This window comes from Callorhinus ursinus, unplaced genomic scaffold (assembly GCF_003265705.2).
Source record: "Callorhinus ursinus isolate GAN/ISIS: 27379988/994484 unplaced genomic scaffold, GSC_fseal_2.0 scaffold5, whole genome shotgun sequence".
Taxonomy (NCBI): Eukaryota; Metazoa; Chordata; class Mammalia; order Carnivora; family Otariidae; genus Callorhinus; species Callorhinus ursinus.
Window position 1 is genome coordinate 24,042,649 of NW_027397067.1, and position 19,456 is coordinate 24,062,104.

The 19,456-nt window shown below is 34.2% G+C and overlaps 1 protein-coding gene across 13 annotated transcripts in view; it reads right to left on the minus strand.

The window, feature by feature from the left end:
- STAU2 (staufen double-stranded RNA binding protein 2) overlaps window positions 1-19,456 on the minus strand; it is a 305,526-nt gene that overhangs the window by 264,762 nt on the left and 21,308 nt on the right. For 7 of the 13 annotated variants that reach the window (XM_025870733.2, XM_025870726.2, XM_025870734.2 and 4 more), the window contains one exon: window positions 3,293-3,423. The exons of the other annotated variants lie outside the window; for them this stretch is intronic. In XM_025870733.2, the coding sequence (XP_025726518.1) occupies window positions 3,293-3,406 (114 nt within the window). In that variant the 5' untranslated portion in view covers window positions 3,407-3,423. The remainder of the gene's footprint in view (window positions 1-3,292; window positions 3,424-19,456) is intronic. 13 annotated transcript variants of the gene reach the window in all.

Sequence of the window (19,456 nt, forward strand, 5' to 3'; positions counted from 1 at the left end):
ACTGTTAAAAAAGATAAGCCAGGGCGCCTGGCTGGCTCAGATGGTTAAGCGTCTGCCTTCGGCTCAGGTCATGATCCCGGGGTCCTGGGATCGAGTCCCACATCGGGCTCCCTGCTCCTTGGGAGCCTGCTTCTCCCACTGCTTCTCTCTCTCTCTCTCTCTCCTCTCTCTCTCCTCGTCTCTCATGAATAAATCAATAAAATCTTAAAAAAAAAAGATAAGCCATAGAGTAGGAGGAAATAATTGCCAAACATGTATCTAATAAGGGACTTGTATTCACAATATCCAAAGAGGGACATCAGAGAAGATACCAAAGTAGGAAGCTTCAATGAAAGAAAAGTGCCTATGATACAGCAAATACTCAATAGATATTTTACCAAGGATTTTTTTAATCCTATACATACTAACAAGCAATGATATAATTATCTGGGTGCCCCCATCATCAACATAGTTGCTAAGAATTTACAAATCATCATTCCATTACACTACACTAGAACAGATAACGTATTTCTCAAATTACAGATGAGAAAACTGAAACTCTAAATTACTTGCTCAAGGCCGCATAAGCTGGATAATGCAAGGCAAAGATCAAGCTTTACAAATCTAGCTAGCATGAGAAAAAAAAAAGACTACTTGGCTTCAAGGCCACTGGTTATACTGTCTCCCTCAGTGATATCTATTCCAAAGTAAACCTCAGAGTGCAGCTACTGGAGCTTTCTTACCACTTACTCATGCATACTGAAAACTTCACAAAATCGGGAAATAGAGGAAAAGAAGAAAATACATTTTGTGTTCTTTCTGAGTCTCTTCCTTACACTCTACACTATAATAGCCTTCTTTAGAGGTTTAAAAAGTCAAAACAACAATCCATAAACAAAAAAACTGTATTTAGGTACCTAGGAGATATAGCAATGTCATAATAACTCATGTTAATATAAGGTATACCAAATTACTTCAGAGTTCAACACGAAAGTGAGCAGAAAAACAAAAGAGGGCAAGGAAAATATTACAATTTGTTATTTAATAGTTACATGTTAAAAATTGCCATAAGTTGTTCAGATTCTGTAAGACTCAGTGGAGGAAAGAGGAAAGCATGTAAACATAACTACTTCCCATCAACAAGTATGTATGAAAAGACAATTCTACACCACTCTGAAGACATTTATTTTATGTTTCTCAACTCTGGATGCACATTTGAGTCATCTGAGAGCTTAAAAATAATCCTGATGTCTGGGCTTCATTCAAGACCAATCAAATTTTCTGAGGGTAAGACTCAGGCATAAGTGTTTTTTAAAGCTTCCTTGGTGATTTCAATGAAGAACCAAGGTTGAGAACCACTACAGTGTGTGTGTGCATATAACATACAAACGTATATACATAAATAGATGTGTAAATTGTCATGTAACTGGTTAATCTCCCAAGAAAATAAGTGACACTTAGCAAATACTAAGCAAGGGGAGCAAGACTGCTGAGGATACATACAAGGTATATGGAATTTAAGCTGGGTAAGAACCATGTGAGGACTGAGAGGAGTGAGAAATAGTAAAAGGGTGGCAGAATCGATGGATTTGCGGTGTGGAAGAAGTACTAAAGTTAAAGAGAGGGAATGAACTAGAAAGTTAGGAGATGTCAGAGAGAGACGAATGCTTGAGATTAAAATTATGGAGGGTCTCACAGTTACTGGTTATGATCAAGTGAAGAATACGATCACAGGAATGAGTCGCTGGAGGAGAGGGAAGCAAGATAACAACAGAAGTGCAAGAAACTGAAATGTCAGCATGTTGGATCAATCATCTACTTAACGAAATCACCAAAAATTAAAACGTGATGAATTAGAGCAGAAGTGAGGCATGAGAAATGTGATGGAATCAGCCAGAGGTCAACAAATGACTACCGTGGTGACATGGGGATTAGTCTATTAACATGAAATTCAAAACTGGGGAGTCACCTCAAGGAAGAATTCCTGGAATTAGAAATGAGGAGCTAAGAAGACAGACCCTACAGGAGCCATAAAATACAGAAGAACAATAACCCTAAAAAAGCTCAGTCTAGTACAATCGTAATGACCAACATGTATCATTATGTATAGCACATCGGTGACCACCCCTGAGGAAGTCAGGTCCTGCTGAACGCCCAGTGGAGGGATCAGAGAAGTTTCACAGAGATTTAATGGTATGTGAGCTGACCGTTAAAAAATGTGTAAGAACAAAAGGACCCTCAAGGCGGGTAGACACTACAACATACGCGAAGGAGAGAGATGTGAGAAAAACAAGAAATATTCTAAGAAATGCGAACAGTTCAACAGGATTAAGGGCAGAAAGGGAATGAATATGAAATGACTATGAATTAATGGGCACAACTTTTTTTCTCTACACAAATGATATTATGAACAAATTAAACTGTCGCCCAGAAATCTTTCATAAAAGTCTTTAATAGGGAACAAAATTAACAGATTTAACAGATTTCAGTTTCACCTTATTCCCCTTACTTTGAAGGAGGTACTAGAAAACAAATAATCCAACAGCCATTGCTTTATTCAGATTAACCAACTCTTAGAGAATTAATTGCTTCAACATACCTCCAAATTCAAGATTAAAAATGTACCATGGAAATTTGTGTACAACTGAGACTTTTTAAAACATATGAATAAAGCTCAAACATAAATGCATTAATTACAGACTTCTTTGTAACATATATATATATATAAACATGTATGAGGCTATATATAAATATAAATTGCTTTTCCAGTTAAGAAAACAATATTAAGAATGAATGCATAAATAATAACAATACTGGTACATACAACTTTTATAAATGATGAAACGTATAATTCCATATCACACCAGAAAAGATGTCTCACTAGGTAACTGTTGTTATATTTACTCTGTGTCCATTTTTACTTTAGCAGTTATAATTTAATGGAAAGAACACTGCACCTGGGAGCCAAAGAATACATATTCAAGTGCTGGCATGGGCACTTATGAGCTATTACTAAGCAAGTCACTTAACTTTTCTGTGCATAAGTTAATTTACAAAACAGAAATCAAAATCCACATCTCCTGATTTGTTAAGGTTTTTGTGAAGTACTATATCTGAAAGAACTTTGTAAACCATAATAAGCTATAAAATTGTTTAGTTACAAACTTCTAAATATTATTAATATAGAACTAAAAGCCCTCAGGTCATCTGCTGCCCCTCCCCCCACCCCACAATGAAGCACAATTAAAACCTGAGATGATAAATCTGATAGACTTTGACAAGCATGTCTCACCACCTCTCTTCATAACCTTACCTTCGAATGAGCAGGCCCTCTTTCTTTCAGAAGTTTATACTGGGGTTGGACTCTATTGAAACGGGCTAACTCATTTACCAGACACATTGGAGTTTTCTCTTTGGGGTTTGCCATTTTATCTTGGAGAGAAGCTGTAAATAAAAAGGCTTTAAAGTTTTTGTGAAGAATGACTTTACAAAATGGAAGAAAAGCTAGTTTTGACTTTTTTAGATTGATGTCAGACTGTAAATTTGGATTAAATTATTTTCATGAATTTTATATAAAAAATTCATATTATCTAGTCTTCCATTACATGCAACAGAAATATGTATCACATTTTAAACAATAAATTAAGGTAACTTTTTCCCTGAGTACCTAAATTACTCTCTATACATTTTTTGAAAACAGCATGCTTAAAGATCTTTAAATAATATGATTATAATAATTTTTAGTTTATCTTTTAACTTTCCTTTCCTCTCAAAAAAGTTTAGCATAAACACATAATTCTCCTGATTCTTATTACTATAAAACTACATTCTGTCTACCTTTTCTATTATTTGATCTTACTTTTTTTCCTTCTAATTTTGAGGCAGCATATTAATTGAAAGAGCTCTAGACTTGGGAATCAAGCCTAAGCTTAAGTACTAGCTCGTCCAACTACTATTTTTTAGTAACTTCCTTTTCTTTTTGTTTTTTTAACAAAATTTTAAGGAAAGTAGAAAGGATAATTTAACGAATGTCCATGTTCCTACCACTTAGAACTGAAATTAATACTTTCCATGTTTAAGTCTCAAAAAAAAAAAAAAACCAGTATTATATTCCAGTTAAGTTCCCTTTATCCTTTCCAGAAACCACTACTATATGAATTTAGAATATATCCCTCTGGAATATTTTAAAATACATTTATATGCATGTATGTATAACCATGAAAATATGGTCTTGAGATATAGTTTTGTAGTCACATTAATAGTAAAATAACATAATTTTCACAACTTACTTTCTTCACTCTTCATTATGTTTTTGATATTATAACTTATATAGATCCACTGCATTACTTTTAACTGCTGTATAATTTCCATCACAATACCACAACAGTTTTCTAATCCACTCCCCTACTGATAGACCTTTAAGCTGTTTCTTTACCCTTACAAGTAAAAACATGCTGCCAAATGGCACTCAGAATGTACCAAATTACCTTCTGCTGACAGCATGAGAATTACCACTTCCCTTCAAACCTGAAAACATGCAGTATAGTCAGGTATTTTAATTTTTGATAATCTGAGGTTTGACAAATTGTATCCATTAGTTTTTGTTTTCCCCACTATATTTTAATTTGCATTCCCATTTTCCTAGTGAGTCTAATCATCTTCTCATGTTATTGATCATTTGGGTTTCCTCTTTGGGAACTGCTCCTGTCTTTTTTTCTATTGATTATTTTATGTATTAATATCAATCTTTTCTTTTATAGTCTGCGCTTGCTATGTCTTGTTTAAGAAATCCTTCCCTAACCTGCAAGGTCTTAATGATTTTTACTTAATTTAACTAAGGCTTCTATGCTTTATCCTTAAGATAAGGGTATAATAAATCTACCCTACTTAACTCACAGGTTGTTTTGAGGTTAAGATTTTTAAATGTATGGTATTCTAAATTCTACGACAATTATTAGTAGCTTCAAAATATTTTCCTAATACTATATTATCTTATCCTGTATTATTCATTCATCTCATTTATAGATACATTAACTGCTTTTTAGTTTTCTTTCATCTCCTATTAATCAATACCAAGAAACATTTTAAAACTTAAGCATAAAACACACAAGTGGTTTACTTTCTGCTCAATTAAACTAATCACAATGTGTGGAAAATACATTAAATGAATGGAAATAGCTGGTTTTAGAAACTTTACCTATTAACTTTCTAAGGCAAGTTTAATGAACAAAACAGTATTCTCTTAACTTTTTCATACTCTTTTCAGGATCAATAACTTAATACAATAATTTGATCACAATCATTACGATTAAGAAATTATTTGATTAAAAAACTACATATAAATACCTAGTAAGGCACAAGTAAAAGAAAAGAGAACCTAAGCCACCAACCGATACAGTTGACAGTCGATTCTACAATCAAACCACTCTAAGTGGCATGTAAAACAAACAGACAAACAAAAAACTGGTAATTATTACTTTTTGCAACAGCACAAAAAAGACAAGAGTAAGTCAAAAGAGGTTTGAGGAAACCTGCATCTTACTTATTCCACTGTAAATTGTATAAATTGTACCAGAAAGTCAGTCATCATATAAGATACAAAGTGACCCGGGCTATAATCAGTTTGGGTCCTTGCATACCATGGCATTAAATAACTCAAGTACAACAGATAACACAGATACTCATATCCGTATCAAGAAGCAAAGAAAAATGACAATTTGTTAAAAATGAGAAAATATATTAAAGTCTGGTAAAAATCAGTCAATTTTTCATAACACTTAAATAGCATTTATACTACTGAATAATTTTCATAATTCAGCAATGCTATATATTCATCTGCTACATTGCAAAAAACATTAGGAGCATATCAAGCACAATGTGACAATTTTATAGGGAAAATTTTTAATAGCATGGGTTTTTAATATATTAAAATGTGATTAAAATTATAAGTTTATATATGTTGGCTAATTGAATTTAAATTTTTAAAAAATGGTAAGTTTATAGCTCTCTATACTTGTTTAGTAAGAAAACCTGATCTAGGGCGCCTGGGTGGCTCAGATGGTTAAGCGTCTGCCTTCGGCTCAGGTCATGATCCCAGAGTCCTGCAATCGAGTCCCACATCGGGCTCCCTGCTCCTTGGGAGCCTGCTTCTCCCTCTGCCTCTCTCTCCCTGTCTCTCATGAATAAATAAATAAAAATCTTTAAAAAAAAAAAAAGAAAGAAAGAAAACCTGATCTAAATCCTTTAAAGCAAAGTGCCAACTAATAACATGGTGTTAAACCTGTATTCCATTAACTTTGACTTTTTGCTGCATAAAAATAACATGAATCCTATAAAGCATTTTAATGTGTAGCTGAAGTTTTGTTGTGAAAGGTGTGCAAATACACACAGGATCTCATGTAGATAAAGCTTTATAACTAAAATTTAAAGGTTTAAATTTGGTAAATTTAAAAATCATTAGTCCTAGTTGTAATTTATTTTACAAAATAATTAAAACTTTATTGTAAATAGCTGTGCCTCTATTTAATCAGGAATCTTATTAGTATTAACTACTTGACAGAGTTCAGTGATAGAGCCATAATTAAGAATTAAACCAAAATTTGGGGGATGCCTGGGTGGCTCAGTCAGTTGAGCGACCAACTCTTGATTTTGGCTCAGGTCATGATCTCTGGATCATGGGATCAAGCCCCGTGTGGGGCTCTGAGCTCAGTGGGGAGCCTATTGAGATTCTCTCCCTCTGCCCTCCCCCAATCGCACAGGTGCGATCTCGCCACTCTCTCTAAAATAAATAAACAATAAATCTTTTTAAAAAAATTAAACCAAAATTTTAATAAAGCATCTATGAAACTATAAAACAACTGATCTATAAAAATTGAGATCTACAAGCTTCACTTATATATAACTTCTTAGAAAAGTCAGTGCAAAAAGTGAAAAATGCATACACTGTTGCATAGGTATACATTTTCAAGAGACCCAAGAATGTTTTCACTGAAGATATTTTGAAATAGGCTTCAAGTCAGTTTGGTGGCTGGGATAGAAGCTTACTTAAAAGTAAATAAAATCAATGATAATGGATTTCACAATCTAAGACTTTGTCATTTTGAGAGAGCAACTGCCATATGATGGCTAGGAGCCTGTTTTGGATATCTCTGCCACTCACTGATACCTATTTGAGTTTGAGAAAGTATTTAAAGGTCACTTTCCTAGACAGTAAAACAAGAATAATAGTTGTTTTTATATTACTGGGTAACTGTATGGGTTGAATGAGATGATGCAAGAACTGTTAACAATGATAAGAATCCATTATTATTCTGATTATAAACAATTTGTTAAAACATACTACCATCAAATTATGAAAACAGTGATATAGTTTTATAAACTTTTTTTTATAGCCCTGCAATCAAAAATATTGAGTTGAAATGTTCTGTTAGGATAAGCTGATTTTATTCACACAAATAGACTTCTTTAATATTCTGTAAAAAAACATGTATGTTATTTTTTTCCACTGACTTATGACATCATAAGTTTGTTTCCACTGAAAAATTCCCAGCTGTAATATAAAAGACATTTAAGATTTCTCATGTTTGTGTTAGGGAATATTCTATCTTTGTTGATAAGAAATTTGTTTACATGTAACTCACCATAACTTTGATAGGTAACACTGGTAAATAGATACTTATAACAACAGTATCAGCACACTCAACAAAAAATAGATACACTCTAGTCTTTTTGAGATATACCCTACTTTTATATTTTTATAAAATATCCTGACTCTGTGGGACTTAAATCTTCAAACTATACCAAAATAATGGAGCTGAGAGTTTTCAATCAACAGGCAAAATCCCTGTCCCAAGAGAGTTCACAGAATGGTATAAGAAACAGACACATACAATAAACAAATACAATACTACAATACCAATGCTACAATACGGCTGTTACAGGGAGTTCTTTGGTGAAAGAGGTACTGAAAGGCAGGTTTCAAGAGGTGGTGATTAGATTAGTTAGGTAAACTAGGAATTCACCAAGCTAGCAAGGGTAGAAAAGAAAAAGACAATCCAAGCTTCTCCACAGCACACATGCAGGAGAAAGCACATAAAACACATCACATTCCAGCAAATTCAAGTAAATCATTAACAGAAAACAGAATGCATAGGAGGAAACAGCAGAAAAAAACAGAATCCACCAAAACACCAAAAGTTTCCTAAGCCAGAACTTAACAGTAGCAACATTTCTAAAGTAGTTAAACTGCAGCCAGAGCTGTTGCTAAGACGTAGTCTACCTCACCTGCCAAGGCAAGTCTCTCCACAAAAGAATCTGTTCTCATCCCTGGTCCCAGAAATGACTTGGACACAGTTTCTATGTCTCTTTGCTGGCTTCCCTTCCCCTATGCCCTGCTACTGGAAGTGACTCATCCTAATTCCCAAGTAAATAAAAAGGAAAAAAAAAAAAAGTCAAAAGAGCAAAGGAATTTGCCTTCCACAGGCTCTTGCCTTCTAGGAGAACTATGACTACCTCTCCATATCTATAACTAAAACAAACCATATAACTTCAAATTAGACTATAACCTAAGGTTGTCCAAGCAAAATCACTACCCAAGCATCAAATTGCCTATCAATTAAGGAAAAATTTAAGTTCCTACCTCATATAAATGAAAATAAATTCCATAGTATTAAAATGTAAAATATAAAAATATGACAAAAGCACAAGAAAATTTGGCTAAATATCTGTCATAATCCTGTAAGATAAAAGACTTTTCTAAGTAAGAAGGGAAACCTAAAAGTCATAATGGGATAAACTGACAGATTTAATAACATAAAGAGGGGGGTGGGGAGATGGGTTAGCCCAGGGATGGGTATTAAAGAGGGCACGTACTGAATGGAGCATTGGGTGTTATACTCAAACAATGAATCATGGAACACTACATCAAAAACTAATGATGTAATTTATGGTGATTAACATAACATAATAAAAAAAATGTATAACTCCCATACCAGCAAGACATACCATAAATGATGCTTAAAAAGTCTACAAACTGGAGACATACTTGCAACATGTAAGGAAAAATTGTTTACATCCATAAAACACAAAGATGATAAAAATAAATTTTTTTAAATTTTATTGTTATGTTAATCACCATACATTACATCATTCATTTTTGATGTAGTGTTCCATGATTCACTGTTTGCATATAACACCCAGTGCTCCATTCAGTACGTGCCCTCTTTAATACCCATCACCGGGCTAACCCATCCCCCTACCCCCCTGCCCTCAAAATAAATTTTTTAAATCCCAAAAAAAAAAGGGCAAATGTACTCACAATCAACTCACAATTTAAGTAAACATATCTGCTCAAAAAACTAATGTCTAAAGAAATAAGAATTTGAATTCCAGTGAAATGTAATTTACCAGACTAAACTGATAAAGATGGTAAAAATGATCATGTAAGTATTGGTAAGGATGTAGGAAAATGGGTGCAAACTCTACCGATGCAAACAGAACTTGGACAAACTTTCTGGTGAGCAAACTGGCAATACTGGTTAAAGTTTCAACTGCAGGGGACCTGGGTGGTGCAGTCGATTAGACCTCCAACTCTTGGTTTCAGCTCAGGTAGTGATCTCAGGGTTGTGAGATCAAGTCCCATGATGGGTTCTGTGCTCAGTGTGGAATCTGCTTGACTTTCTCTCCCTCTGCCCCTCCCCCCTGCACACATGTAAAATAAATAAGTAAATCTAAAAAAAAAGGTTTCAATTACCTCTATCTTTAAAACAGCAATTCTACATCTAGGTATTCATACTACAGGAAGACTCACATAAAATATACACAGTGACAATGTGCATAGCAAGACTAACTCAAGAACTATAAGCAAGCTAAATATGTATCCATCAATAATTAATTAGTTAAATAAACTACAATGGAATGTGCAACCTTGGAAAGATGAGATACAGAGCTTATGCACTGACATGGAAAACGTTACAAAGTGTTAAATGAAAAACAGCTAGGAGAGCTTACTGTCTGATCTCATTTTAATTTTTTTTTTTTAAGTCAAACAGGTGCCTATGCATTACAGAAGAAATGCAACTGGCAGGGAACAGAGAGAATCCTCACTTTTTTTTTCCTTTGATTTTATGTATTTGTCAGAGGGAAAGAGAGAGAGAATGAGTGTACACACTAGCAGGGGGAGCTGCAGGGAGAGGGAGAAGCGGGTTCCCCATTGAGCAGGGAGCCTGACGTGGGACTCCATCCCAGGACCCCGGGATCATGACCTGAGCTGAAGGCAAACACTTAACGACTGAGCCACCCAGGCGTCCGGAGAATCCTCACTTTCTACTTTGTAGTACCACGTTGTTTTACCTTTTTACAATGTTTATGTATATATATAATCTTTATATTTAAAGAAATTACAAAGCCATACCAAAAGTAGGGAATAGTTTACAGTGTAAAAGTTTCAGACTCTGCTATTGTCCTTTCTAGTCTTTACGGGGCTACCAAGGTTCTGAAAAACAAGAAGATGCTCAAGGACCTGATTCAAAGCAGGCCGTAAGTGCCATGTCTACAATCCCTGACTTTTACAAATGAAGCCACCTTGGGATTTAAACACTGCTAAAATACGGTGTAGCCTTAACAACATTTGATATGGTCGGTCTTCTTAACTTTAGCCATTCTAATAGCTATGTAATGGTTATCTCACTGTGATTTTAATTTGCATTTCCCTATGACTACACATGTTGAATTTTTTACACACTACCTGTATTTATCCTGTAATGAAGCATCCATCTGACTATTTTACCCATTTTATAATTGGGTTATTTTTCTTATTGTTTTATTTGAAGAGTTCTTTATATATTCTGAATATAAGTCATTAGAGTCAGGTATACGTTTCGCAAAGATTTTCTCCCAGAATGTGGTATCTCTTTTCATTTTCTTACTAGTGTCTTTTGAAGAGACTTAAATTTTAATAACATCTAGTTTATCAATTTGTCCATTTATATATTATGCTCTTGGTGTTGTATCTAAGAAATCATTACCTAGTTAAGGTCTCAAAGATTTTCCCCTATGTTTTCTTCTAGAAGTTTTATAGTTTTAGGTTGCACATTTAGGTCTCTGGGCCATTTTGAATTAATTTTTGCACATGGTGCAAAATATGAATTCAATTCCATTTTTTGTAGATCAATGTGCAGTGCTCAAGCCCTATTTGTGAAAAATGCATTTTTCCACTGTATTGCTTTTTATGGCTTTGTCAAAATCAGTTATCGATATGTAAGTGGGTTTATTTCTGGCCTAGCTCTTATGTTCATTGATCCATTTGCCTATTTTTATGCCAATGCTGCTTTTACTGTAGCTTTATAGTAGTTCTTGAAATTAGGTAGTGTTGGCCCCACAACACTGTTCTTTTTCACACCTCTTTTGGCTATTCTAAGTTCTTGCATTTACATATGAATTTTAATTTAGGCAAAAATGCCTGCAAGGATTAGGGAAGAATTCCCTTGAATCCTCAGATTAACTGGGTAAAAATCACCATTTTAACAAAGTTGAGTTTTCCAACTCATGTACAGGTTATACAGTTAATTCGCAATACTGAAATAAAAACATCTCAATGATAATTGTGTTTTATAATGTCCCCATAAACAGTGAATTATCAAATATTCAACCATTGCTACTAGGGGAAAGATGGGTTTCTACAAACCTCTAGTCGTAACGTTTTTCTCAATCAATATATAACCTTGTTTTTCGTGTGTTTCTGCTTATAGATCCCCTACTTAGTACATATCGTTGATTCATTAACACTGAACTCAGAACTGACAACACTCTAACTCCTGCCTGAACAAAGCTTATCTAAATACATGTACTTTCTCCATAAGGCACATCACAACTTTCTTGTGCTTAAGAATACTACCCAGCACTTCAGCATCATGCTTAGGAGACATTTTAAACAGCTAAATCAACAACAAAAAACACCAAAATGCTAAAAATGTGGCACTAAACAGAGCAAGAAAAGGACACTTGCTTTATGCATGAGGGCTAAAACAAGAAAACAGAATGGTCATCCTCAGTTTGGACTGTGCACATCAGGCAACTCAAATTTTGTGCCACTCTGCAAAGCACTGCAAATACTGATTTGGGGAATTACAAATAAATTTTAGCAAATAATTCAATTCAAGATCCAGAATCTGTATCAATTGTATCTCTCAATGTATTTAGGGATCCTTCACTTTCAACAGTAGTTTGTAGTTTTCAATTTTCTTTAACATATTTTGTCAGATTTATCATAAGTATTTCATATTTTTATATTTTTAAATGGTAATTTTTATTTCAATTTCTGATTGCTCCTTGCCACCTGATTTTTGTATATTAATCTTATATACTTCAACCTTGGTAAACTCATTTAATTAGTGGTAACAGGATTCTGTGAAATTTTCGACATAGACAATCAGGCCATCTGTGAATAGGACAGTTTTATTCCTTCCTTTCCCGTGTGAATAACATTTATTTATTTTTTCTTTCCTGACGGCACTAGTTAGAACCTCCAGGACAATGCTGAATAAGACTGGCGAAAGTAAACATCTCTATCTTGTTCCTGATTGTATAAAGAAAGTATTCAATCTTTCACCAGTATGTACAATGTCAGTAAATAAGGTTTGTCATGAATGTCCATTAACAGATTGAGGAACCTCACTTCTATTCCTAGTTTGCTAAAGGGTGTTTTTTTTAATCAGGAATGCAATTTATTGGATTAATCAAATGATTTCTCTGCATCTACCAAGATGATCATGATTTTTACTTTTTAGTTTGTAAATATGATGAATTATATTGGTTTTTTTTAAGATTTAATTTATTTGACAGAGAGAGAGAGAGCACAAGCAGGGGGAGCGGCAGGCAGAGCAGGCAGAGGGAGAAGCAGGCTCACTGCTGAGCAGGAAGCCCGAGGCTGGGATCATGACCTGAGCGAAGGCCAACGTTTAACAAACTGAGCCACCCAGGCATCCCAATTTTTTTTTCATTGTTAAACCAACCTTGCATTCCTGGGATAAACACCAAGTGGTCATGACATATTAACCTTTTAATACACTGTCAAATTTGATCTGCTGAAATTTGGTTTAGATTTTTTGCATCTATGCTCACAAGTAGTAGTATTCTGAAGTTTACTTATAATGTCTTTGCCTGGTCTGGTTTCCCAGTAATGCTAGCATCATAGGCTTTGGAAAATATTCCATCCACTTCAAATATTTTTAAAAAGTTGATGTAGAATTGATATTATTTCTTCCCATAGTGTTTTATATAATTCACCAGTGAAACTATCTAGACCTGGAGTTTTCTTTGTAAGCAGATTTTTAACTACAATTTCAATTTATTTAATAGAGGGCTATTCAGATTATTATTTTCTTCTGCTTCCTTTGGGACTAATTTACTCTTCTTTTTCGACTCTGAAATCATTTGAATGAAACTGAAGTCATTTATTTGAGATCTTTCTTCTTTTCTAATATAGACATTTAGAGCTATAGATTTCCCTCTAAGTACTGTTTTAGCAGCATCTTGAATATGTTGTTTCTGTTCTCATTCAATTTAAAATATTTCCCAATTTCCCATTTGATTTCTTCTTCTAACGATGTGTTACTTATAAGCATGCTATTTAATTTCCAAATATTTGGGAATTTTTCCAAGGATTTTTCTATTAATGACTTCTAGTTTAATTCCACTGTGGTCTGAGATTTTTCTTTATGAATTGAATCCTTCTGAATTTATTGAGACTTCTTTTACAGCTCTATCTTGGCAAACATAGTCAATCTTGGTAAATGTTCTGTGTAAACTTCTAAATAAATGTATCTTCTGCTCTTCTTGAGTACAGTGTTTTGTAAATCTAGTTAGGTCAAGTTGGTTGACAATAGTATCCAACTCAACTGTATATTTGGTAATTTTCTGTCCACTTATATCAATTATTGAGAACATTACTGAAATCTGACCATAATTATGAATTTCTCTTTGCATTTCTATTAATTTTGTTCTGTATGTTTTAAAGTTCAGTTAAGTGCATAAATATAAAACCTCTATGTCCTCTTAATTAACTGACCCCATTATTGTTATGAAATGACCTGCTTTGTCCCAGATAATACTGAAATCTCCTTTGTCTGAAACTAATAAACTCATTCCAAGTTTCTTTCTAATAGGTTACCATGTTATATCATTTTCCACGTTTTACTTTTAACCTATTTGTGTATACAGTTAAAACTGCTTCTTGTAGGCAAGTATACAGCTGGATCTTGCTTTTGATTCAATCTTGGCCTTTAAGTTGGGGTGTTTAGAATATTATATTTGTTTATATTTAATGCAGTTATTCATTAGAACATTTCATCTTACTCATTAGAACATATCTTGCTACCCAGCTGACCTTCTTTCCCTTTTCATGCTGTCATGACTTCTGTTGGATTGTTTTTGTATGATTAAATTCTATCTACTTTTCTTCGCTTATTACTTATGACTCTTTGTTTTCCTATTTTAGTGAGTTTACAATACATATCTTTAATTTATCACAGTCTACCTTTAAAAGATATCGCACCACCTAGTGTAGAGAGTAAGAGACTTATAATATGCTTCCATTTCTCCCTTGGCCTTAAAGCTACTATTATCATGCATTTCACTTTTATGGATACGATAAACCATACAGTATCTTGTTAATATTTTGACTTTAAAAAACTACATTTTAAAGAGATTAAATAAGAAACAAATTCTATATATTTACCCTAGTTACCATTTCTTGTGTTTTTTTTTTTTTTAATTCAACTGGCATAATTTTCCTGCTGTCTGAAGGACTTCAAAATTTCCTAAAGTGTGGGGGGTGGGGGGAGCAGCATTGAATTTCTTCAGCTTTTCTGAAGCAGCATCTTGAACATGATGAATTTTTTCATATTGGTTTCTGAAACATATTTTTGCCAGATATAGAATTCTAGGGAGATTACTTTTTCATCTTTCAGTACCTTAAACATGTTATTCCAGTTTTCTTGCTTATATTATTTCTGACAAGAAATCTAATGTCATCTTTATCTTTGTTCCTATGCACACAACTTGATCATGTCTTTTTTTTTCCTGACTTTTAAGATTTTCTCTTTATTACTTGTATTTGGTAATTTGATTGTGATGAGCCTTGGTGTAGTTTCCTTTATACTGCTTATACTTGGTAGCTCATTCATTTTTTTACAGTTTCATCTTAAAACTTATTTGGAAAGTTTTGGTTTATGGTTTCATCTTAATGAAACATATTCAGAAAGTTTTTGGCCACTATTTCTGGAAATATATTTTTATGTAAACTGCCTCCTTTAGGAACTCTAATTACTTATATATTTGATTGTTTGAAGGTATCCTACAACAAACTGATGTTTTCTCCCTCTTTCTTCTCTGTATGTTTCTATTGGATGGTTTCTATTGCTATGCCTTCAAGTTCATTAATCTTTTTCCTGCAACATCCAATCTGCCACTTATCTCATCTACTGTATTCTTTGTCTCAGATGTAGTTTTCATCTTTAAAAGTTCTACATGGATCTTTTTGCATCTTACCTGTTTCTCACTTTCTGAACATATGGAATATAATTACAACAAATACTTTTAACATCCTCTGCTAATTCTATCATCTGTGTCAATTCTGTGTCCCTATGATTATTTTCATGATGGGTTGTTTTTTGGGTCCTGTGCATATATGGGAATCTTTAACTGAATGACATGCACTATGAATTTCAACTTGTTGTATGCTGGTATTTCCCACTCCTACAAATCTTCCTGAACTTTGTTCTGGGATGCAGTTAAGTGACTTGTAAATATTTTGTTCTCTTGCTTTTATAATTTGTGACTCATCCACAGCAACAACATCTCCTCAACCAGGGGAATGTGCCAAACTCCACACCTCAGTTCTCACTGCCTGTGCCATATCCTGGTGAGTCTCTCCATGCAGCAGAGGGAATTGCAGGGCTCACTTCACTTGTTTCTCACCACTCAGGGATCACTGACCATCACTGCCTCATATGCAATGTCTTCAGAACTACTGTTTGGTGTACTTTGTTTGTGGAGCAGGGGATTGTTTCGTGATGAGTATAAATATAGTCCCTGTTAGGACATATGAGCCAGATGCAAACCATCCTTGTACTTTTAGTCTATTTTTACCTTTACATTCCAAATAAGTTTCCTGACATCATATATTTGAGTATTACTTTTTTAGCCAATCTGAGTATCTTTACTTTTTAACTAGGTTGTTTATAGCATTTATATTTAATTTAATTATCAAAAAAGTAAGATTTGAATCTACTATTTTACTATTTTTGTCCCATCTCTTGTTTATTCCTTTCTTCAACTCTGCCTACCTTCTTGTGGACTGATTAGTTTTTAATATTCAATTTCATCTCCCCCATGGGCTTATAAGTTATTTTTCTTTATTTTTTATTAGCAATTGCTCTAAAGTATACAAAGCCTACACTCAAATAAATACTATACCACTTTGTGTACAGTATAGGCACCCAACAATACTATACTGACTTTCTCCTGTACCATTCTTTATGATACTGACATCAATCAATCTATTTCCATGTACACTATAAGCCACGAACTCACTGTTATTATATTTCCTTTAAATAATCAACTATTGGGAGCCTGGGTAGCTCAGTTGGTTAAGCAACTGCTTTCCGCCCAGGTCATGATCCTGGAGTCCCGGGATCGAGTCCCACATCAGGCTCCCTGCTCGGCGGGGAGTCTGCTTCTCCCTCTGACCCTCTTCCCTCTCGTGCTATCTCTCATTCTCTCTCTCTCAAATAAATAAATAAAATCTTAAAAAATAAATAAATAAATAAATAATCAACTATCTATCTTTGAAAAGTTTAAAAAGGAAGAAAATACCTTTTATATTTACCCCATATTTTACCATTTCTTGCACTCTTCATTCCTCTTCACACATCCAAATTTCCACCTGTTAATATTTTCCTTTTGCCTAAATAACTTCCTTTAGGATTTCTTGCAGTTTAAGTCCGCTGAAAATAAATTCTCTGACTTTGCTTCTCAAGAGTTGTTTCCAGGGGTGCCTGGGTGGCTCAGTCAGTTAAGCATCTGCCTTCAGCTCAGGTCATGATCCCAGGGTCCTGGGATCAAGTCCTGCACTGGGCTCCTTGCTCAGCACGGAGCCTGCTTCTCCTTCTGCCTGCCACTCCCCCTCCCTCTCTCTCTCTCTCAAATGAATGGATAAAGTCTTTTAAAAAAAAAAATGTTTCCAGGGATGCCTGGGGTGGCTCAGTCAGTTAAGCATCTGCCTTCGGCTCATGTCATGATCCCAGGGTCCTGGGACTGAGTCCTGCATCGGGCTCCTTGCTCAGCAGGGAGCCTGCTTCTCCCACTGCCGCTCCCCCTGCTGTGCGCACATTCTCTTTTCTCTCTCTCTTTCACAAATAAAATCTTAAAAAAATAAAAGCTGTTTCCATTGCAAATCATATACCTGATAAGGGACTGATATCCAGAATATATAAAGAACTCTTACATCTCAACAACAAAAAAATAAATCCCAATTAAAAAATGAGCAAGGAACTTTGAATAGACATTTCTTCAAAGATGATACACAAACAGCCAACAGGCATATGAAAAGATATTAATATCACTAATCATCAGAAAAATGCAAATCAAAACCACAATAAAATACCACTTCCCACCCATTAGAATGACCATTAACCAAAAAAGAAAAGAAAAGGATGGAAGGAAGGAGAAGAAAAGAAAATAAGTATTGGTGAGGATGTGGTTCCATATAAATTTCAGAATTATTTGGTCGTTTGTCAAAAGGCCATTTGAATTTTGATAGCGATTACACTGAATCAGCAGATTGCTTTGGGTGATATGGACATTTTAATATCAATTCTTCCAATCCATGAGTATGGTATTTATTTACATTTGTGTTTGCTTCAATTTCTTTCATGATGTCTTAGTTTTCAGTGTATAGGTCTTAAACCTTGTTGGTTAAATTTATTCCTAGGTACTTTATTCTTTTTGATACAATTACAAATGAGATTGCTTTCTTAATTATTCTTGCTAATAACTCATTATAAAAACTCCACAGATTTCTTTATGTTGATTTTGTATTCCATTAATTTACTGAATTCATTTATTAGTTGTAACAGGTTTTGGTGAAGTCTTTTAGGTTTTCTATAGCATCATGTCATATTTAGGTGGTGACAGTTTTACTTCTTCCTTTCCAATCTGGATGCCTTTTATTTCTTTTTCCTACCAATTGCTGTGGCTAGGATCTCCAACACTACACTGAATAAAAGTGGTAAGAGTGGGCATCCTTGTCTTGTTCCTGATCTTAGAGGGAAAGCTTTCAGCTGCTTACCACTGAGTATGATGTTAACTGTGGGTTTACTACATATGGCCTTTGTTATGTTGAGGTACACTCTCTCTGTACCCACTTCATTTAGAGTTTTTATCAAAAATGTATGTTGAGGGGCACCTGGGTGGCTCAGTCATTAAGCATCTGCCTTTGGTTCAAGTCATGATCCCGGGGTCCTGAGATCGAGCCCCGCATAGGGCTCCCTGCTCCATGGAGAGCCTGCTTCTTCCTTTCCCACTCCCCCTGCTTGTGTTCCCTCTCTCGCTGTGTCTCTCTGTCAAATAAATAAAATAAAATCTTAAAAAAAAAACAAGAAAACTTACCTTTAAAAAAAAAAGTATGTTGAAATTTGTCAAATGCTTTTTCTGCATCTATAAAGATGATCATACAATTCTTTCCTTCATTTTGTTAATGTGGTGTATCATGTTGGTTGATTTGTGGATATTGAACCATCCTTGCATCCCTCAAATAAATCCAACTTGATCATGGTTTATTATCCCTTTAATGTATTCTTGAATTCAGTTTGCTAATATTTTGTTAGAATTTTTGCATCAATATTCATTAATGATGCTGGCCTGCAACTTTTAAGAAATTTTTATGTTGTGTCCTTGTCTGGTTTGCTATCAGGGTAATGCCGGCCTCATAAAATTAGTTTGAAAGTATTACCTCCTCAATTTTTTGGAAGAGTTTGAGAAAGATAGGTATTAAATCTTTTTGAATGTTTGGTAGAAATCACCAGTGAAACCATCTGGTCTTAGACTTTTGCTTGTTGGCATGTTTTTGATTACTGATTGATCTCCTTAATAGTAATTGGTTCATTCAGATTTTTCTATTTCCTCATGACTGAGTCCTAGAAGATTGTATGTTCCTAGGAATTTATCCACTTCCTCTAAGTTGTACAATTTGTTAGCATATATTTCTTGGTGGCCTCTTACGATCCTTTGTACTGTGCTGTCAGTTGTAATTTCTCCTCTTTCAATTTATGATTTTGATTTTTAGAACCTTCTCTTTTTTTCTTGGCTAGTCTAACTAAAAGTTTGTCAACTTTATCTTTTCAAAGAACCAGCTCTTAGCTTTATTAATTTTTTCTATTGTTTCTCAGTCTGTAGTTCAATTATTTCTGCTCTGATCTCT